Source organism: Hylobates moloch, unplaced genomic scaffold (genome assembly GCF_009828535.3).
Source record: "Hylobates moloch isolate HMO894 unplaced genomic scaffold, HMol_V3 SCAFFOLD_2, whole genome shotgun sequence".
In the NCBI taxonomy this organism is placed as follows: Eukaryota; Metazoa; Chordata; class Mammalia; order Primates; family Hylobatidae; genus Hylobates; species Hylobates moloch.
The window spans coordinates 128,785,833-128,808,677 of NW_026652277.1; the positions used below are offsets into that span (position 1 = coordinate 128,785,833).

At 42.7% G+C, this 22,845-nt stretch overlaps 1 protein-coding gene and 1 non-coding gene across 5 annotated transcripts in view; one reads left to right on the forward strand and one right to left on the reverse strand.

Moving 5' to 3' along the window:
- RPF2 (ribosome production factor 2 homolog) overlaps positions 1–22,845 on the forward strand; it is a 41,550-nt gene that overhangs the window by 14,123 nt on the left and 4,582 nt on the right. For all 4 annotated transcript variants that reach the window (XM_032156718.2, XM_058435484.1, XM_058435483.1 and 1 more), the window contains exons 5-8: positions 1,600–1,681; positions 4,216–4,292; positions 12,749–12,848; positions 18,890–18,992. In XM_032156718.2, the coding sequence (XP_032012609.1) occupies positions 1,600–1,681; positions 4,216–4,292; positions 12,749–12,848; positions 18,890–18,992 (362 nt within the window). The remainder of the gene's footprint in view (positions 1–1,599; positions 1,682–4,215; positions 4,293–12,748; positions 12,849–18,889; positions 18,993–22,845) is intronic.
- LOC116477101 (U6 spliceosomal RNA) lies at positions 12,981–13,087 on the reverse strand. The gene has a single exon (XR_004250349.1). It is a non-coding gene; the product is annotated as a U6 spliceosomal RNA (small nuclear RNA).

A 22,845-nucleotide genomic window follows, 5' to 3' on the forward strand; every position in this document is an offset into this window, starting at 1 on the left:
TGCAGCGGTGTCATCACGGCTCACTGCATGTAGCCTTGATCTCCTGGGCTCAAGTGATCCTTCCTCCCACCTCAGCCTCCCAAGTAGGTGGGACTATAGATGCTCACCACCATACCCAGCTAATTTTTTGTATTTTTCGTAGAGACAGGGTTTCACTATGTTGCTCAGGCTGGTTTCAAACTCCTGATCTTTTTTTTTTTTTTTTTTGAGATGGAGTCTCGCTCTGTCACCCAGGCTGGAGTGCGGTGGCGCGATCTCAGCTCACCGCAAGCTCCGCCTCCCGGGTTCATGCCATTCTCCTGCCTCAGCCTCTCCGAGTAGCTGGGACTACAAGCGCCCGCCACCACACCTGGCTAATTTTTTGTATTTTTAGTAGAGACAGGGTTTCACCATGGTCTCGATCTCCTGACCTCGTGATCCGCCCGCCTCGGCCTCCCAAAGTGCTGGGATTACAAGCGTGAGCCACCGCTCCTGGCCCAAACTCCTGATCTTAAGCCATCCACCTATCTCAGCCTTCCAAAGTGTTGGGATTACAGACATGAGCCACTGCACCCAGCCAGATACCTTTTTTTTTTTTTTTTTAATTTAAGACAGTCTCTCTCTTATTGCCCAAACTGGAGTGCAGTGCTCTTGTCGCCCAGGCTGGTATGCAATGTTCTTGTTGCCCAGGCTGGAGTGCAATGGTGTGATCTTGGCTCACTGCAACCTCTCCTGCCTAAGCCTCCTGAGTAGCTAGGATTACAGGCATGCACTACCACGCCTGGCTAACTTTTTTATTTTTAGTAGAGACAGAGTTTCACCATGTTGGCCAGGCTGGTCTCAAACTCCTGACATCAGGTGACCTCAGGTGATCCGTCTGCGTCAGCCTCCCAAAGTGCTGGGATTACAGGCATGAGCCACCTTACTAGGCCTCATGTGTGTTTTGAATGTATGCAATGACAGTAGTGATATCCTGTGAGTAAAAGGGATTTGTTCAGCAAATGAAACACTTGGTGTGCTATTCCAAAATGACAGCATAACAAAATAAATGGTTTCATTTTATTTATTAACTGAATAGCTTTCACGTATTCTTAGTCTTGAAATGTACATCTTTTCCCTGAGTACCCCAAATCAGAAAACTTGAAGTAAAAAGCTGGAAATACTTTTCCTCTGTATTTTTCTTTCTGGTTCATTAAGTCTTCATTAACTTCCACTGGAAAAAAATAAAACTGGTATAGTGTTTTGTTTTGTTTTGTTTAGACAGAGTCTTACTCTGTTCCCCAGGTTGGAGTGCAGTGTCGCATTCTCAGCTCACTGCAACCTCTGCCTTCTGGGTTCAAGCGATTCTCGTGCCTCAGCCACTAAGGTAGCTGGGATTACAGGCATGTGCCTTCACACCTGGCTGTCTTTTGTATTTTTAGTAGAGACAGGGTCTTACCTTGTTGGCCAGGCTGGTCTCAAACTCCTGATCTCAAGTAATCAACTCGCCTCTGCCTCCCAAGTGCTGGGATTACAGGTGTGAGCTACTGTGCCTGGCCTGAAGGTAAGATTTTTAAAGGTAAGATTCTTAAAGTTCTTAAATTTATGTGTTGACTAAATGGGATTTATTTGGTTTTATAGGAATTCTTTTCAAAGAAGTCAGATTGTTCTTTATTCATGTTTGGCTCCCATAATAAGAAGCGGCCAAATAATCTAGTAATCGGTAAGTATAATTTACTTTTTAATGTTTTCACTGATAGAGTCAATTTGTTAGCAGCAGCAAATTCATACCGGTCTGCAGCAACTTGGTTCTTGCCTCTTCAGAGGAAATAATTCATCCAAGGGGCATAGGCAGAGTAAGAGACTGAGGGAAGTATTTGAACAGGAGTGAAAGTTTATTAAAAAGTTTAAGAGCAGGGGCCTGGCATGGTGGTTCATGCCTGTAATCCCAGCACTTTGGGTGGCGAGGTGGGTGGATCATTTGAGGCCAGGAGTTCGAGACCAGCCTGGCCAACATGGCGAAACCCTGTCTCTACTAAAAATACAAAAATTAGCCACGTGTAGTGGCGCATGCCTGTAGTCCCAGCTACTCAGAAGGCTGAGGCATGGAGGTAGCAGTGAGCCAAGATGGCGCCACTGTACTCCAGCCTGGGTGACAGAGTGAGACCTTGTCTCAAGGAAAAAAAAAGTTATAGAGCAGGAACAGAAGGAAGTAAAAGGAAGTGAAGTACCCTTGGAGCGCCAAGCAGGCAACTTGAGAGATTCAAGTGTGCTGTTTGACCTTTGACTTGGGGGCTTTATATGTGTTGGTATGCTTCAGGGGTTTGGTGTCCCTTCTCCCTTGATTTTTCTTTTCTTCTTCTTTTTTTTTTTTTTTTTTTCCTGAGACAGAGTCTTGGTCTGCTCCACTGCCCAGACTGGAGTGCAATGGCTCAATCTCGGCTCACTACAACCTCCGCCTCCCGAGTTCAAGCAATTCTCCTGCCTCAGCCTCCCGAGTAGCTGGGACTACAGGTGCCCGCCACCACGCCCAGCTAATTTTTGTAATTTTGGTAGAGACGGGGTTTCACCGTGTTGGCCAGGCTGGTCTTGAACTCCTGACCTCAAGTGATCCACCTGCCTTGGCCTCCTGAAGTGCTGGGATTACAGGCATTAGCCAGCATGCCTAGTAGCATCCTACCTTGATTTTTCCTTGGGATGAGCTGTCTGCCTGTGCAGTGGCCTGCCAGCACTTGGGAGGGGCCAAATGCACAGTGTGTTTATTGGAGTTGTACGTATGCTCATTTGAAGCATAGAGCAAGTTCATATACCAGTTAAAGTCAGCCATTTTGCCTCCTAGTGTGCATGCTTGAGCCCACCCACCCAACTCCTGAGATCTTACTGGGAAGCTGCTGATTACTAGCTTCAGGTGTTATCTATTTCTTGGGAGCCTGCCTCTCCTTGGCACTAGCTGCAACCAATTATTATTTTAGCGAGACAGTTAAACAGCTGCCTGACCGTCACCTGATGGTCGCCTGACATTCCTGGTTGGGGTGGGGTGAGTGGGCAGCCTCTCCTGTCCTGTGCGTGTCTGCCTATCTACTGTAACAAGCTCTGTGACTCAGATTAACTGATGGTATTGAGGAATCAGGAGTAATCAATAAGCTGTAAACTAGTTTGGTGGGGTTTTTTGGTTTTGTTTTCACCTTGTGACATTGAATAAAAAATTTTTAGATCAGGCCGGGCACAGTGGCTCACGCCTGTAATTCCAGCCCTTTGGGTGGCCAAGGTGGTGGATCAGTTGAGGTCAGGATTTTGAGACAAGCCTGGCCAACATGGTGAAACCCTGTCTCTACTAAAAATACAAAAAATTAGCCGGGCGTGGTAGCACACACCTGTAATCCTAGTTACATGGGAGGCTAAGACAGGAGAATTGTTTGAACCAGGGAGGCAGAGGTTGCATTGAGCCAAGATCATGCTATTGCACTCCAGCCTGGGTAACAGAGCGAGACTTCATCTCAAAAAAAAAAAAAAATTTATGTCGGTCTGCAAGTAAAGAATGGGACATATAAATATGACCCTAACAATACAGTGAAGTCCCACAAGTAAGAAAGAATATGAAAAGATTCCCTGGTAATTCATGTTTCTTAGAATGCTATTGCCTTCTGTCTCTGTCGGAATCAAATTCTGGTTTAAACGGGAAGCGTGGTCTCTTCGGGCTCTCAGCATCCCTGCCTAGTTAGTTGTAGATGCAACACAATTACTTTATACTTGCATTGAGTGTCTCTGAGCTCCCAAATAGCATGGATCCATTGGAATTGGGGGGAAAAATTATCCTAAGTTGTAGATATTTTTTTCACATGAAATATATATATGTACTAAATCAATATTAGAAAAAAAAGTATATCGACCCACATAAATTAACCCTTCTCTAATATCTGTTGAATAAATAGATTTGAAAAAGAACCTTTGCCTCAGTGTACTGAGATTGAGCCTGGCATACTCACTGGCTTAGGCAAGCCCTTTACCTTCTGTGGGCTGTCATTTATTCTTCTATAAAATAAAGGAGTTGGGCTAAGTAATATCTAAGATCATTTCCATGACTAATATCATAACAATAAGTAGAGTTGAAAATGTAAGAAAGTGGGATATGTTTGCAGGGGTATAGGGAGAAAAAAGAGGCAGGTATTAGGACATTTTGAATACACAGCTCTTGTGGGTATATGTAAGGTGGCTCTTTGTGAAAAATACATGCTTAAAAATACATTTTCCTTCCAGGTCGTATGTATGACTACCATGTGCTGGATATGATTGAATTAGGTATTGAGAATTTTGTCTCTCTAAAAGACATTAAGGTAAGATTCTCATAGCAATGAAAAGTATTTTGTGATGCTTCTCTTGGCCAGTAGTGACATCTTGTGGTGAAGAGTACTGATAGAGTTTTGTAGATCGAGAACTTTGTGTTTTTATTTTGACATGCTCTAGGATAAAAATACAATTTTATTTTACCTTTCTTTTAAAAAGAGGAATATATTTGTAGTGAATAGCAACATATGTGGACCTTGTGGCTGTTAGACTTTAGACTATGGTTACTAATTCTTGTCTAGGCCATAGTTTATTTTTTTATTTTATTTTATTTTTGCTTTTTTCATAGTTTGAATTTATTTTTTATTATTTTATTTTATTTTATTTTTTTGAGACAGGGTCTCACTCTGTCACCCAGGCTGGAGATCAGTGGCGTGAACATGGCTTACTTCAGCCTCGACCTCCTGGGCTCAAGCAATTCTTCTACCTCAGCCCCCAAGTAGCTGGGACTACAGGCACATGCCAGCACGCCCAGCTAATTGTTTTGTGCTTTTTTTGTAGAGACAGGGTTTTGTCATGTTTCCCATGTTGCCCAGGCTGGTCTCAAATTCCTGAACTCAAGGGCTCCCCCTGCCATGGTGTGAGCCAAAGCACCTGTGGGTCTATAGTTTAAATACTGTCCTCTTCCTCTGAATTATCACAGCACCTATTTTATGGAACTTTAGAAAAACCTGTAGAATTTTCAAATTGAGCCCTGTTCTAAACCCAGGAAGCTCTGGCTGATTCTATAGTATTTTGGTTACTAACCACCAAATGGCAGCTCAGTTCACCCTTGGGGAGTTGCATCTTTGTGTCATCTTTGTTTTAATGATATTATGAAATAGAAAGTAGTAAATAGTAGTAAAAATACTCTTAGAAAGGCAGGAAGAGTGTTCTAACTCAGCTCCTGGGTACAAATTGGGCTTCTGTTCCCTCAGAACTCTGCTTCAGGCTTAAACTATCTTATCAAATACAGTAATTTCACCTAGACCTCATAGTAATCTGGGTAAGGCCTAAGTAATTTTCTTTTTTGTATAGATTTGGAGATTGAGGCCCATAGGGGTTTCATTGGTGAACTAGAATCACACATAGGTCAGTATAACCAAGATTAGGACTCTTAGGGCTTTGAGAGAAGTGATATTGTTGGTAATAGAAAGTTATATAACTGCTCTCAGTTTATGGGTTTTTGAGGCTCATGGTCTAGTTGGAAGAATTGTAGCAAAAATGTATAATTACTCTTTTCCCTACCTGACTTTAAGAAGAGGACATGCTTTCCAGGTTTGGCAGAATTCCTGTACTAAGCAACTTTATCCTGTGAGTTTGGAAAAAAAGGTTCTTACCAGATCTCTACTTAGTCACCCCAGTTTCCTCAGGTACAGGTGGAACAGTGGTCTGAAATTGGATTTAGAGGCAGAACACTTGGATTTGAGGCCTGTCTTGGCTATTTAGATGACATTTGTGACCTGACAAGTCAATGGCTTCCTTGACCTTCAGTTGCAATCACATATAAAATAAATATAACAATATCAAATGAGATAATATATGTGAAAATGCTTATCAGTAAAGATAATATTCTGTAAAGTATTTTGTAAAGTACATAAACTGTGATGTTTGATTACGGTGGAAACCCTCATATTATTTTTCTTTCTGTTTTTTTTTTCTTTGGAGACAGGGTCTTGCTCTCTCACCCAGGCTGGGGTGCAGTGGCGTGATCTCAGCTCACTGCAGCCTTGACCTCCTGGGCTCAAGCAATTGTCCCACCTCAGCCTCCCAGGTAGCTGGGACTATAGGTGTGTGCCACCTCACCTGGCTAATTTTTTTTTTTTTTTTTGTAAAGACAAGCTCTCACAGTGTTGCCCAGACTGGTCTCAAACTCCTGGGCTCAGGAGATCCTCCTCCTCAGCCTCCCAAAGTGCTGGGGTGCCCAGCTGTCATATTATTATAGTGCCTCTTTGGGACCATGCACAAATCTCTGGAGATGACCAGCATAACCCCATTTCACCTTTACCACTGCCACTAGCTTATCACCAGCTTAGTGGGAGGGAGCGCTGGCTGATGAGCACATGCCAGCCCCTCTACTCTTTCCATTTCACTTCCAAAGCAATGAAATACTTCAGTCATTGTGCAGCTTCTAAACTGGACCGCAGTCCAGGCTCTCACGCCTGTAAGCCCATCACTTTGGGAGGCCCTGGCGGGAGGATTGCTTGAGGCCAGGAATTTGAGACAAGCCTGGGCAACGTGGTGAGACATTGTCTCATATATGTATAAAGTAAACTGGTTAGGCGTGGTGGCTTACGCTTGTAATCCCAGTAGTTTGGGAGGCCAAGGCAGGCAGATTACCTGAGCTCAGGAGTTTGAGACCAGCCTGGCCAACATGCTGAAGCCTCATCTCTACCAAAAATACAAAAATTAGCCAGCCATGGTGGTGCATGCCTATAATCCCAGCTACCTGGGAGGCTGAAGCATGAGAATCTCTTGAACCCAGAAGGTGGAGGTTGCAGTGAGCCGAGATCATGCCACTGCACTCCAGCCTGGGCGACAGAGCAAGACTTTGTCTAAAAAAATTAAAAAGTAAACTGGACTACAAAACCATTATTGTTTGTCAGGTCTCATTTCTTTTTTTGTTTTTTAGAGACAAGGTCTCACTCTGTTGCCCAAGTTGCAGTACAGTGGTGGGATCACCACTCACTGCAGCCTTGAATTCCTGGGCTCGGGCTATCCTGCCTCAGTCTCCTGAGTAGCTAGGACTACGGGTGTGTGCCACCATGCCAAGTCAAATTTTTTTTTTTTTTTTAAAGAAATGGGGTCTCACTATGTTGCCCTGGCTAGTCTCAAACTCCTGAGTTCAAGTGATCCTCCCGTCTTGGCCTCCCCAACCACTGGGATTACAGGCATGAATCACAGCACCCAGCCCAGGTCTCATTCTTAACAAGAACCATTTAAATTGAACACTACATTTTCACTCATGGAGTGTATATATAACTATAAATTTTATTAATTGAGAATGTGCTTACATTGGCAATTCTTACATGTACATGTACTCAGACTTATTAGGCAGTCCTTTTTTTTGAGACGGAGTTTTGCTCTTGTCGCCTAGGCAGGAGTGCAGTGGCATGATCTTGGCTCACTGCAACCTCCGCCTCCTGAGTACAAGTGATTTTCCTGCCTCAGCCTCCTGAGTAGCTGGGATTACAGGCGCCCACCACCACGCTAGGCTAATTTTTGTATTTTTAGTAGAGATGGGGTTTCACCGTGTTGGCCAGGCTAGTCTTGAACCCTGACCTCAGGTGATCCCTCTGCCTCGGCCTCCCAGAGTGCTGGGATTACAGGTATGATCCACCATATCCAGCCCTAGTCTTTCATTTTTTACCCCATGTTTTTTTTTTTTTTTTAATTTTCTAACACTGTTGTCACCAACACACCATTATTTGGTTACAGGTTTATATTTTTAATTTGTTTTGGTACACTTTCCCTTATTTTCCCTTTACTTCTCCCTTGTTTTTAAGACGTTTTCTAGGTATTTCTTACCTCACCTACCTACTTTTTGTTGCCAATCCTCATTCCTCCATTAACTTGTCCGTCCCCTCCACCACCCTCACCAGACAGAGCCTTGCTCTGTCACCCAGGCTGGAGTGCAGTGGCGCAATTTCGTCTCACTGCAACATCTACCTACCTGGTTCAAGCAATTCTCCTGCCTCAGCCTCCCAAGTAGTTGGGATTACAGGTGCCCGCCACCACGCCCGGCTAATTGTTTTGTATTTTTAATAGAGACAATGAGAATATTTAACTCTTTAAACAAGCTCAATGAGAATATTTAATATTAGACTCTACCAGGAAATTGAGTGAGTGTTCTAGGAGCCTGTTTCCTCAAGATGGCCATACGTCAAAGGATGATTATATTCAATGAAGTAAGACTAGCCTGGACAATATAGTGAGACCCCATCTCTACAAAAATTTTTTTAAAATTAGCCTTGCTTGGTGGCATGTGCCTGTAGTCTTATCTACTTGAGAGGCTGAAGTGAGAGGATTGCTTGAGCCCAGGAGTTTAAGGTTGCTGTGAGCTATGATTGCTCCACTGCACTCTAGCCTGGATAACAGAGTGAGGCCTCATGTCTCCCCCACCGACAGAGTTTCACTCTTGTTGCCCAGGCTGGAGTGCAATGGTGTGATCTCGGCTCACTGCAACCTCCGCCTCCCGGGTTCATGAGATTCTCCTGCCTCAGCCTCCTGAGTAGCTGGGATTACAGGTGTGCGCCACCACACCCGGCTAATTTTTGTATTTCTAGTAGAGACGGAGTTTCACCATGTTAGTCAGGCTAGTCTCAAACTCCTGACCTCATGTGATCCACCCACCTTGGCCTCCCAAAGTGCTGGGATTATAGATGTGAGCAACCATGCCCAGCCAGCTCATCTATTGTAGACTCCTACCTAGTTCAGGGTCTTCATCATGTGCATGTGACTAGCATTTTTTTTTTTTGAGATGGAGTCTCACACTGTCGCCCAGGCTGGAGTGCAATGGCGTGATATCGGCTCACTGAAACCTCTGCCTCCTGGGTTCATGCGATTCTCCTGCCTCAGCCTCCTAGGTAGCTGGGATTACAGGCGCACACCACCATACCCAGCTAATTTTTTGTATTTTTAGTAGAGACGGAGTTTCACTATGTTGGCCAGGCTGGTCTCAAACTCCTGACCTTGTGACCCACCCACCTCGGCCTCCCAGAGTGCTAGGATTAGAGGTGTGAGCCACTGTGCTCGGCTGTGACTAGTATTTTTAAAAAATGGAATAGAGTAAAAAATATCAGTGTTGTATGTATTAAGTATTGGGGTTCTTTTTTTGGAGACAGGGTCTTGCTTTGTTGCCCAGTCTGGAGTGCAGTGGTGCTATCTTGGCTCACTGCAACCTCCACCCCAAGGTTCAAGCGATTGTCTTGCCTCAGCCTCCCAAGTAGCTGGGATTACAGGCATGAGCCACCACGCCTGGCTAATTTTTGTAGTTTTAGTAGAGTCAGGGTTTCACCATGTTGGCCAGGTTGGTCTCAAACTCCTCACCTCAAGTGATCTACCCACATCAGCCTCCCAAAGTGCTGGGATTACAGGTGTGAGCCACCACGCCCGGCCAAGTATTGTCTCACATAACTTTTATTTGTATTTGTATGACGTGTATACTGGGTGACAACTTCAAGTTACTTTTTTTTTATTACTATGCATTGTGGTCAGGATGGTTTGAAAACCAAAAGTTGTTGTTGATGATGCTGTGCTTTTTGTTCCCTTCTGTACACCTAAATAGACCCTATAGACCTAGGGTCAGACTGGCATGGCTGGAGCATGGAAGACTTGTTAGATCTGGAACATCCTTTCAGTTTCTCTATCAGACAGACAGATGTTAGGCACATCTCCATCTCCTAAGTATAGACCATTAAGGTTCTGGGTTTGGAAGTAGAGAATGTCAACAAGAGTGGTCATGGTGAGCAGCAAAGCAACAGGTGACCTCTGGTCCTAGAGCAGAAGGTGTTTTGTTTTTGTACTTTTGTTTGTTTGTTTGTTTTGTTTTGTTGCTGGATTTTGGATAGTTCTTGATGTTTGGTCAGAACAGAGAATTTATAGGAAGCTCAGACCAACAGTCATTCACCTTCCTCTGTAAATTACTCATCCAGTTAAAGAATTTTTACTATTTCATTTTTTCCTCTTTGGTGGCTTCTAAATCCTCTTTTTAATCACATCACATTCTATTTGGTATAGAAAATCTACAACTGGTGAAAATATTTTTTATAGTAAGAGTTTCAACACTGCTGATGAGAATTGGCCTGTACTTTCTATAGCTTATGTAAAATTATATTGCTTCTCATGTGAATGTCCAGTTGGTAGTTTAATTTAGCCTTCATTTTATTTTTATTTATTTATTTTTTTGAGGGTCTTACTCTGTATCCCAGACTGGAGTATAGTGGCATGAGCACGGCTCATGGCAGCCTGAATTTCCCCGGGCTCAAGTGATCCTTCCACCCCAGCCTCCCAAGTAGCTGGGACCATAGATGTGCACCACCACGCCTGGCTAATTGTTTTGTATTTTGTTTGTTTGTTGTTGTTTTTTTGAGACGGGATCTCTGTCGCCCAGGCTGGAGTGCTGTGGCGCTAGCTCAGCTCACTGCAACCTCCATCTCCCAGGTTCAAGCGATTTTCCTGTTTCAGCCTCAAGTAGCTGGGACTACAGGCACACGCCACTGCAGCTGGCTACTTTTCATGGTTTTCAGTAGAGACAGGGTTTCGCCATGTTGGCCAGACTGGTCTCAAACTCCTGACCTCAAGTGATGCGCCTGCCTTGGCCTCCCAAAGTGCTGGGATTATAAGGGTGAGTCACCGTGCCCAGCCTGTTTTGTATTTTTTTTGTAGAGACCGTGTTTCCCAGGCTGGTCTCAAACTCCTGGGCTCAAGCGATCTGCCCATCTTGGCCTCCTAAAGTGCTGGGATTACAAGTGTAAGCCACCACACCTAGCCTATAGCCTTCGTTTTTTTTTTTAATTGAGATGGCTTCTTGCTCTATCACCCAAGCTAGAGTGCAGTGGTGCAGTCTCGGCTCACTACAACCTCTGTCTCTTGGGTTCAAGCGATTCTCCTGCCTCAGCCTCTGGAGTAGCTGGGACTACAGGCGTGTACCACCACGCCCAGCTAATTTTTTATATTTTTAGTAGAGACAGGGTTTCACCATGTTGGCCAGGCTGGTCTCAAACTCCTGACCTCAAGTGATCAGCCCGTCTCTGCCTCTGAAAGTGCTGGGATTACAGGCGTGAACCACTGTGCCCAGCCCATAACCTTCATTTTAAAATACTTTTTATAGGATATAGTAGGAAAGGCACAGTGGTACAAATAAATTATAATTAAACTTATTTATTCATGAGACAAGGTCTCACTCTGTCACCCAGGCTGGAGTATGGTGGCACGATCATGGCTCACTGCAGCCTCCACCTTCTGGGCTCAAGCGATCCTCCTACCTCACATTCCGAGTGGCTGGGACCATGGGCACTCACCAGCATGCCCAGCTAATTTTTGAAAGTTTTTTTTGGCCAGGTGCGGTGGTGACTCATGCCCGTAATCCCACCACTTTGGGAGGCCAAGGCGGGCAGATCACCTGAGGTCGGGAGTTCAAGACCAGCCTGACCAACATGGGGAAACCCCATCTCTACTAAAAATACAAAATTAGCCAGGTGTGATGGCGCATGCCTGTAGTCCCAGCTACTTGAGAGGTGGAGGTTGTGGTGAGCCGAGATAGCGCCATTGCACTCCAGCCTGGGCAGCAAGAGTGAAAGTCCGTCTCAGAAAAAAAAAAAAAGGTTTTTCTAGAGATGAGGTCTCACTGTGTTGCCCAGGCTGGTCTTGAACTCACTCCTGGCTTCAAGCCGTCTTCCTGCTTTGGCCTCCCAAAGTGCTGGGATTATAGAGACCATGTTTCCCAGGCTGGTCTCAAACTCCTGGGCTCAAGCGATCTGCCCATCTTGGCCTCCTAAAGTGCTGGGAGTACAAGTGTAAGCCACCACACCTAGCCTATAGCCTTCGTTTTTTTTTTTTTTTAATTGAGACGGCATCTCGCTCTATCACCCAAAGTGAGCCATCACACCTGGCCTTAAATTTATTTTGATTCAGGGATGCTGGCCATCAGAAGTCTATTTTGGTTACTTGGTTGGTTGTGTTGTGTTATGTTTTGTTTTCCTTTTGCAAGAGTAACTTTTAATTTTATTCTTTGCATAGACTAATGTTAAGCCCTTTACATCATTCTTTTGCCATCTTTTATTTGGTAATGTAAATGAATGGGACAAAGATTTTTTTTTTTTTTTTTTAGTATAGAAGTCTAGAAGCTTAAAAATGTCATCTTAGCCAGACCCGCACCTGTAGTCCCAGCTACTTGGAGGATGCCTTGAGCCCAGGAGTTTGAGTCCAGCCTAGGCAACACAGTGAGACCCTGCCTCTTTAAAAAAAAAAAAAAAAAAAAAATCCCACCTCTGTTTTTAGCTCTAATATCAGTATTCACAGACATAGTTTTAGAACATTTAATAAAATGTGAAAACAAATTAGTGTAAAGTATTGACTACTTTAAAATCAGTATAGGCCAGGCACAGTGGCTCTCACCTGTAATCTCAGCACTTTGGGAGGCCGAGGCAGGTGGATCATTTGAGGTGAGGAGTTTGAGACCAGCCTAACCAGCATGATGAAACCCAGTCTGTACGAAAAATACAAAAAAATTAGCCGGGCATGGTGGCGTGCACCTGTAGTCCCAGCTACTTGGGAGGCTGAGGCAGGAGAATCGCTTAAACCTGGGAGGTGGAGGTTGCAGTGAGCTGAGATTGTGCCATTGCACTCCAGCCTGGATGGCAGAGTGAGACTCCATCTCAAAAAATAAATAAATAAATATAAAAAATAAAATCAATATATAAACAGTTTAGACTTTGGTAATTATATAATTGCATTTTTTTTTTAGAACGGTAAATGTCCTGAGGGAACAAAACCCATGCTAATATTTGCTGGTGATGATTTTGATGTAACAGAAGATTATAGAAGACTAAAAAGTCTTCTTATTGGTAAGTATTTTAGTATTTATTATCTTCAGGGTAGCTCAGGAAGGCAGTCTCAGACTCTCACTGGTGGCACTTTGCTACTTTAGGTTTGTAACTTCTTTTTTCTCTTATTTTAAAAATAATACTTATATACTTAAAATAATGGAGTGCTTCACAAATTTGCATGCCATCCTTGCGCAGGGACCGTGCTAATCTTCTCTGTATGGTTCCAGTTTTAGTATATGCGCTGCCAAAGTGAGCACAACTTCGTTTTCCTCCTTTTTTTGGACCTTTCTCTTTTTTTTTACCCTTACCAGCAGTAGGAAAGCACCTAAGCATCTCGGGAGAGTTAAAGCGGCTGATGTACTGTGTAGATGATTATTTCTGGATGTGTTAGTAACTTAGGTATTATTTGTATAGTGTTTTATAAAATTCCTGCACCCATCTCCTGTCATTCCTAGCGTCATTTAAAATTGAATTTAGAAAGTTGAGGGATTAAAATTTCAAGATTGTATGTATCTTGATTACATAATAGGGTTCATGCTTCAGCCTCAACCTCTTGGGCTCAAGCAGTCCTCTACCTCCTGAGCAGTTGGGACTACAGGTTCACACCATGCCCAGCTAATTTTTATTTTAATTTTTTGTAGAGATGGGGGTCTCCCTATATTGCCCAGGCCAGTCTCAAACTCCTGAGCTCAAGCAATCCACCTGCCTCAGCTTTCCAAAGTGGTGAGATTACAGGCATGAACCACCACACCTAGCTCTCTCTAATTTAAGAAAATCTTCTTACTGAATTTTTTGCTGCTTTTCCCTCATGGGGATTGAGAGATTCAGCTTTTCCTGCACAGGACACTGTTACTCTCAAAGCAGCAGCCCTTTATGGTCCTATTTCACCTTAGTGTTGACAGCTGCGAGGCCTCCATCTGATGCTCAGTGGCATTGTCTACTTTATTCCATTTGAGCTTTTCTTGCACCATGCTTACAAGCTTATGCTATACTTTTTGTTACCCTTGTTTTAAATTTTTATATACTTTGCCCTAGATCACTTTTGAAAAATTGATGGCATATAAAATTAAGTTGTATGCACATGCTTTACAAATCTGAACCCACCAAAAAAACTGTGACAAACACATTGCTTTCATTTTTCCTTTTTGGGATTATTTATGGTCTTTATTGTCAGGATTATAATTTTTAGGGGAAAAAAACCTGTCACCCATTCTTGGGATTCTAATTTTTAGAATTTATTTCCCTTATTAGCAATAGCTACTTTTTAAAAAAGAAACTAAGAACCAGTATTATCTGTTTAATCTTTACAAAAGTTCTTGAGTTCGATGACATTCCCATTTCACAGATGGGAAAACAAACAGGGGCTCTGAGAAGTTAAATGAGAGCTATTAAGTAGGTAAGGCCAAGTTGAAACCCAATGCTTCCAAAGCCTGAGCTTTTCTTCCCCTGCTGTCCATCTTGCCTGTGGTAAACATTCCCATGATCCCTTCTAGAATCTTTATAGGTTCTTATCCATATTTTCCATGAATTAAATTCATACATGAAAGACAATGACTAATATTTCCTTCTCTCAATATTATATATCCCAAATTATCAAGGGTATTTTTCTTTCTTTCTTTGCTTTCTTTTTTTTTGAGACATAGTCTCACTCTGTCACCCCGGCACGATCTCAGCTCACTGCAACCTCCACCTCCGAGGGTCAAGCAATTCTCCTGCCTTAGCCTCCTTAGTACCTGGGACCACAGGTGCATGCCACCACACCCGGCTAATTTTTTATATTTTTTGTAAAGACTGGGTTTCACCATGTTGGCCAGGCTGGTCTTGAACTCCTGACTTCAAGTGATCTGCCTGCCCTGGCATCCTCAAAGTGCTGAGATTATAGGCGTGATCCACCGTGTCTGGTCAAGGTTATTTTTCCAGCCAAAATGTCAGCCAGATTTTCAGCTAAGATTTCCATTACTTGTACTCCATTGACCTAGATTTTCTGCCTTTCTCTCTTTCCCCTAGGTCTCCCATATAATTGTTTATTGTCAGTGAGGCAGATACTTACAATTTGTTGCAACACAGAGAGCTTTTGTTTGCATTTGTTTAAATGTTTTTTGTATTTTAATAAGCCCCACCTTCTCATTATTTTGTGCTTCCACTAGATGGCAGGAATGATCACTTAATGCAGTGATGAGGGGAAGCGAGTGAAAACCAAAAAGGAATCTGGACAGAAGCAGAAAGGTAGAAGAGGAGCAGATTTAGATGTAGGGCACCAAGGGAAGTTGAGTTTTCAGTATAAATATGAAGTAAAACAACTGCTCTTCGGTTTATGTTGTGTGTTCAAAGGAAATATCAGTAGGGAGCAAGAAATGTATGAAGGGCTTTCGTTTAGGAAGTTCCTTTTTTTTTTTTCCTTAATTGACCAAAAAGAAAAGTTAACTTTTTTTCATGCAAGATACCCATTTTGTTCATTCTGAATTTGTTTACTTTTTTTTTTTTTTTTTTGAGACAGGGTCTCACTCTGCACTCTGTTGCCCAGGCTGGAGTGCAGTGGCGTGATCATGGCTCATTGTAGCCTCAACTTTCTGGTCTCAAGCGATCCTCCTACCTCATTCCCCTCAGTAGCTGGGACCACAGGTACACGTCACCATGCCCAGCTAATTTTTTTTATTTCTTGTAAACATGAGGTCTTGCTACATTGCTTGGGCTGGTCTCAGAGTCCTAGGCTCAAGCAGCCCTCCAGCCTCAGCCTCCCAAAGTTGGAGGTGTGAGCCAATGTGCCTGGCCTATTCTTCCCTTCTTAAATGGTAGCATATTATATATGTGGTTTTTTAAACAATTTGGAGTAGAGGAATTTTTAATTCTGATTTTCATTATACCATTGAGAAAACTGAGGCCTGGACAGGTGAGTAGCTTTTCTAAGCTCATGCATTTACCAAGTGGCATATTAAAGTTTTGAACTTAGGTCTCTCCAAAGTACATGCTTTTATTTCTTATTTGTTTATTTTTTGAGATGGAGTCTCACTCTGTCGCCCAGGCTGGAGTGCAATGGTGCAATCTCAGCTCACTGCAACCTCCACATCAGCTGTTCAAGCGATTCTTCTGCCCCAGCCTCCTGAGTAGCTGGGATTACAGGCATTCACCACCACGCCTGGATAATTTTTGTATTTTTTGTAGAGACGGGGTTTCGGCATGTTCGCTAGGCTGGTCTCGAGCTCCTGGCCTCAGGTGATCCACTCATCTTGGCCTCCCAAAGTGCTGGGATTACAGGCATGAGCCACTGAGCCTGGCCATGCTTCTATTTATACAGTATTATTATACTTTAGCTTATCAGGTTCATAAAGTTATTTATCATACTTCTTGGTCAAAATCCTAACAGTGTATATACCACTTGCATGAGATCTTTCCCAACTAGATCTCTCCTCAGAACTTCCAGCATGGTTTATACTGCTCTCCTTTTAATGTGCTACTTTAAATTGCAGTTGTTTGTATGTATTCATATCTACCTAGAATGCAGGGCCCCTGATAGAAAGATGCTATATGTCATTTATCATTTTGCATAATAGGTGCTCTGGTACAATTTATTAAGTGAATGGATTCTTGCCAATGGTATTCATGTGTAAACAATACTCTGTTGTGTTCTAGCCAGAAAAATACCATGCTGTTAGACTTATTTGCTTTTCGGTTACTAAGTACTACCATTAAAGCCCTCCCATTTTCATTCATTACTTGTTTGTGTTACCTTGATGATTTGCAAACTTCAGTGAAATTTCAGTTTGGCAGTTAAGATAAAATGTTGTAATAAAAGGATGACTACTTAGAACTATTGGATACAGACTGAAAATCCTTTTATATGCATAGTCTTAGAAATTTTGACTTAATAAAGAGTACTTTTCCGTGTGCTTATTGTGTTCCTAAAGTTTTCTCCCAAAGCACAGATGTCTTGAAAATTTTGCATTATGGAAGTTGTTTCAGAGCAGACTGGAATGTACATATTTCGTTCCCCAGAACTACTCTGACTTCGGTAATGCCACACCAATGAGCGGGCTTTATTAACTTGGCCACTGAAGGAGAGTCAGGCTTTGGCAAAATCATGGGAAAGCTCTTTATTATGATATTTGGATTAAAATATCTTGAAAAGTACAAACTTGTTTTATAAAAATGTCCCAGGCCAGGCGCGGTGGCTCATGCCTGTAATCCTAGCACTTTTGAGAGACCAAGGCAGGAGGAGTGCTTGAGTCTAGGAGTTCGAAACTAGCCTGGGCAACATAGTGAGACCCCCATCTCTAGTTTAATATATGTATAAATATATGTAATATATGTACTTGTTGTAAATTAAAAATGTTCATTAGGTTTTTTTTTTTTTTTCTTGTTTGGGGGAGTAGAGAAAGGTGGTGTATAAATGTGCCTGCCCACTTGTGTTTGTTTTATACACATTAATGCTGTGTTTTTTGTTTTTTTGGGTTTTTTTTTTTTTTTTTTTTTCAAGACTGAGTCTCGCACTGTCACCCAGGCTGGAGTACAGTGGCGCGATCTCGGCTCACTGCAATCTCCGCCTCCCAGGTTCAAGTGATTCTCCTGCCTCAGCCTCCCAAGTAGCTAGGACTACAGGCACGTGCCACCACACCCGGCTAATTTTTTGTAGTTTTAGTAGAGACGGGGTTTCACTGTGTTAGCCAAGATGGTCTCGATCTCCTGACCTCGTGATCTGCTCGCCTCGGCCTCCCAAAGTGCTGGGATTACAGGCATGAGCCACTGCGCCTGGCCTGTGATTTTCTTTTGGTTATGCACAAGAAAGGAAAAGCAGACAACAAAAGATGTGTACATCTGTGCACATGGAGATAACCTGCATCTTATGGGCTAATGGGAAGCAGGAAGGAAAATACTAGGTGGCTACAGAATGGGACCAGAATAGAATTTCCTAGTTACTACATCACCTGCCTTGGGCAGTTCTTCCTAAGCAAACTTGGATAAACTTTTATATAGAACTTTTATCTTAGCCAAATGTTATTCATGAATTTCCATTTAGCCTCCATGAGGTTCCATTTTCTCAGCTGCAAAATTAAGGTATCACACTTGTTTTCCAAACTTCTTTCATAGCCAAGTCCGTGTAGTATCCTTAACGTGCAGTTCACTGGAGATTTTCTTTTAATTGACTCCTCTTTTTATGTTATTGTTTGAGACAGAGTTTTGCTCTGTCATTCTCACTGGAGTCCAGTGGTGGGATCAGCGATCCTCCCACCTTAGCCTCTTCAGTAGCTGGGACTACCACCTGGCTAATTTTTTATACTTTTAGTGGCGATGAGGTTTCACCAGGCTGGCCTCAAACTCCTGAGCTTAAGCAATTTGCCCAGCTCAGTCTCCCAAATTGCTGGGATTACAGGCATGAGCCACTGTGCCTGGCTGACTACTCTTTTTAAAAGAAAACTTTATGTCCCTATTGTAAATGGAGAATGGTACAGGATAAAATAAATATGTAGTAAATTATATCTGGCTTTGTATCATTAAAATGCTCTCGTGTGCCGCCGGTGATATGATTACCACTTTGTGAGAAAAAAGCCTATCACTGATATCCAAGGTTCTTTTCTGGCATTAACAGTTTATAAAGTTTCTTATCCTTTGCTCATATAATCAAGATTTCTTATTAGAATTTTTTTCTTGTTGGCCTCCCTCATAGAAAAAAAAATTAAGGCTAATTTGATTTTAATAGTCAGTTTGAACAGCCATTTTTATAGAAATTTGCTATCTTCATCTACCAGTAGATTAAAATTTTATGCTTTTATTTACATTTTTTAAAAGTTAATATTTTCAATGGATATGATTTTTTGATGCTGAGCTGACTCAGAGGAAGAACTTCAAAACTGAAACATTAAATGTCTCAGTGAACTGAATACCAAAATAAAGTCATGAGATTAAATGCTTTAAGGGGTGGGACCTTCAGACCTTTTTCAGGAATCATTTTTTGTGCTTTTTTAGATAAGTATTGGAGCAAAACTGTTTAGAGTGCAGTTCTTTGTAACTGAATTTTGCAAGTATTTGTTTTGTTTTGTTAATAATTTAATATGTGCTTTTAGATTTCTTCAGAGGCCCCACAGTATCAAATATCCGCCTGGCTGGATTAGAGTATGTTCTGCACTTCACTGCACTGAATGGGAAGATTTACTTTCGAAGCTATAAGTAAGTGCATTTCTTCACATATTTTCTTAATCCTCAGGGTTAGTGTTTAAAACTGTGTGACTGTTTTATAGAGCCCAAACTTAGAATTGGTATCTGGCCAAAAGGTTTTTTGGAGAGTTGGCAGGATAGCAGTGGCAGCAGCTCTGTGCTGATCCTCAGTCCTTTGCCTCTGAAACCCTGCTTTTCTAGTGCCCCAGAGCATCTGATGCTGCACTGTCGCTGAGCCAGGTGCACCAACCCTTCCTAGCTTTATGCAGCATCTCTTTATTGTTCTTGGTTGGATTTACAGCACTAAGCCACAAATCCTTGGCCAGCCAAAGCAAATCTCAAAACCCTAAGTCTAAATAATTGAGTCTAAAAGGAATAAGAAGATTCAGTGGTAGATTCATTTCACTCTGTCTCTCTAGCCTAGGCCTTCTACCCCTACCACAATATAAATGTAAATCTTAAGCAGGCCGAGCATGGTGGCTCACACTTGTAATCCCAGCACTTTGGGAGGCTGAGGCAGGCAGATCACTTGAGGCCGGGAGTTCAAGACCAGCCTGGCCAACATGATGAAACCCCATCTCTACTAAAAAAAAACAGAAAAATTAGCCCAGCATGGTGGCACATGCCTGTAGTTCCAGCTGCTCAGAAGGCTGAGGCACAAAAATCGCTTGAACCTGGGAGGTGGAAGTTGCAGTGAGCCATGATTGTGCCACTGCACTCCAGCCTGGACAACAAAGTGAGGGCCCTGTCTCAGGAAAAAAAAAAACAAAAAAAAAACTCTTAAGCAGATTCTATGTTTATTAAAGAGTTATTGACATGCTGTAATTGTGGTTCTTGAGATAAGTGTGTGACTTCTCTTTTTTAAGGCGTTGGTACTGGCTGACAGAGCCCACAGTTTCCTAAAGAATACACTGACTCCCACAAATTGCCTTTCTCTGTACATTGAATTTAGACTTTGCTGTACATTTTGAGCTATGGTGTGGCTGGCATTGCAGCCTGAGAGCTGACAGCTTGGTGTTGACAGTGTCTTCTGTACAGTAGTGTTGTTTGTCCAACCATTTGTATCTAGCATTTCGTACATGGTTTTTATTTTGTTTTCCTTCACAATGAAAATACATGACTGACCAGCTTTATGTCCTATGAATGTCCAAATGAAACTTAAATATTCACCTCTTAGCTAATAATTTCCATCTTGGGCTCAACTGTATTCAGTCAGAGACACTTAGTTCTTTTTCTCCATATGATTAATACCACCACTTCTGTTTTTCTATTTTCCTCTCACTAAAAATAAAATAATAAGGCAAAATGCAGTAAAATACCTAATGATCATAAGATGTAATTAGAGACTTTATAGTAATTTTTAGCTGGTTAAGATCGAAAGCCCCTTAAGTCTCCTGTTTGAGTTTCCATATGTGATTTGGGGGCTTCTAAGTATGTATTACACTATACAGTAGATGACTGTTATTTAGAGAACAAGAAATAAAAGATGAAAAATCACTAATATAAAAAAGTATTCAGGATGGACATGGTGGCTCACGCCTGTAATCCCAGAACTTTGGGAGGCCGAGGTGGGTGGATTGCTCAAGGCCAGGAGTTCAAGAGCAGCCTGGCCAACACAGCGAAACCCATCTCTACTAAAAATACAAAAATTAGCTGGACATGGTGGCACAGGCCTGTCCTCCTAGCTACTTAGGAGGCTGAGGCAGGACAATTGAGCCCAGGACGCAGAGGTTGCAGAGAGTGGGCGGATCACTTGAGGTGAGGAGTTCAAGACCACCCTGGCCAACATGGAGAAACCCTGTCTCTATTAAAAAATACAAAAATTAGCTGGGTATGGTGGCGCACGCCTGTAATCCCAGCTACTTGGGAGGCTGTGGCATGAGAATTACTTGAGCCTGGGCCACACGCCTATAATCCCGGCTACTCGGGCAGCTGTGGCACAAGAATTGCTTCAGCTTGGGAGGCAGAGGTTGCAATGAGCTGAGATCGTGCCACTGCACTCCAGCCTAGGCGACAGAGTGAGACTGTCTGGAAAAAAAAAAAAAAACAACTTATGTTGGCTAGACACCTGTAATCCTAGCACATGGGAGGTTGAGGCGGGTGGATCACCTGAGGTCAGGAGTTCTAGACCAGCCTGGCCAACGTGGCATAACACCGTCTCTACTAAAAATACAAAAATTAGTCAGGCATGGTGGTGGGCACCTATAATCCTAGCTACTTGGGAGGCTGAGGCTGGAGAATTGCTTGAACCGGGGAGACAGAGGTTGCAGTGAGCCGAGATCATGCCATTGCACTCCAGCGTGGGCAACAAGAGTGAAACTCCATCTCAGACATAAAATAATAAGATAAAAATTGTATAAAATTACCTTCAGGCTATGTGTATAAACTGTATATGAAACATAAATGAATTTTGTGTTTAGACTTGGGTCTCATCCCCAAGATATCTCATTATACGTATGCAAGTATTTCAAACTCTGAAAAAAACAGAAATCTGGAACACCTTTCTTTTCTTTTTTTTTTTGAGACAGAGTCTTGCTCTGTTGCCCAGGCTGGAGTGCAGTGACACAATCTCAGCTCACTACAGCCTCCCGGGTTCACGCCATTTTCCTGCCTCAGCCTCCCAAGTAGCTGGAACTACTGGCACCCGCCACCACGCCTGGCTAATTTTGTTTTTGTATTTTTAGTAGAGACGGGGTTTCATCATGTTAGTCAGGATGGTCTCGATCTCCTGACTTTGTGATCCACCCGCCTTGGCCTCCCAAAGTGCTGAGATTACAGGCATAAGCCACCATGCCCGACCTGGAACACTTCATTTTTTGAGACGGGATCTTGCTGTTGCCCAGGCTGGAGTGCAGTGGCATAATCTCAGCTCACTGCAACCTCTGCCTCCCGCATTCAAGCGATTCTCCTGCCTCAGGTGGGTATGTATGCCCTCTGGGATACAAGGGAGATAAAAATATAACGATAAAAAATCGTTGAGAGTAAGAAATGAATAACAGTAGCCTAAAACTCTTCTGTGTTGAACGGTTTCACAGAAAGTATTCACTTGTATTTAGTGAAAAGGATTTATTTGTAAAGAAAGATACAGAGAAAATAAAACAAAATAGAGAATTATCAAGTCAGACTTTAGAACAGGAATAAACTGGCCCAGCGTGGTGGCTCATGCCTGTAATCCAGTTCTTTGGGAGGCCAAGATGGGTGGATCACCTGAGGTCAGGAGTTTGAGACCAGCGTGGCCAACATGGTGAAACCCCATCTCTACTAAAAACACAAAAATTAGCTGGGCAACATGGTGTGCACCTGTAATCCCAGCTACTCAGGAAGCTGATGCAGGAGAACCTGGGAGGTAGAGGTTGCAGTGAGCCAAGATCGCACCACTGCACTCCAGCCTGGGTGACAGCGAGACTCCATCTCAAAAAAAAAAAAAAAAAAAAAGAATAAACTAGCAGTAAGGCCGGGCGCGGTGGCTCATCCCTGTAATCCCAGCAGCACTTTGGGAGACCGAGGTGGGCAGATCACGAGGCCAGGAGATGAAGACCATCCTGGCCAACACGGTGAAACATCATCTATACTAAAAATACAAAAAATTAGCTGGACATGGTGGCGCATGCCTGTAATCCCAGCTATTCAGGAGGCCAAGGCAGGAGAATTGCTTGAACCATGGAGTCGGAGATTGCAGCAAGCCTAGATTGTGCCATAGCACTCCAGCCTGGTGACAGAGCAAGACTCTGTCTCAAAAAATAAAAATAAAAACAAAAATAAAAAACTAGCAGTGTAACTATAATACATAGATCCACCAAAAATCTGATTGCTAGAATTACCTTTACACTAGCATGACATCTTTCATAATGAAAAAAAAGTTTGA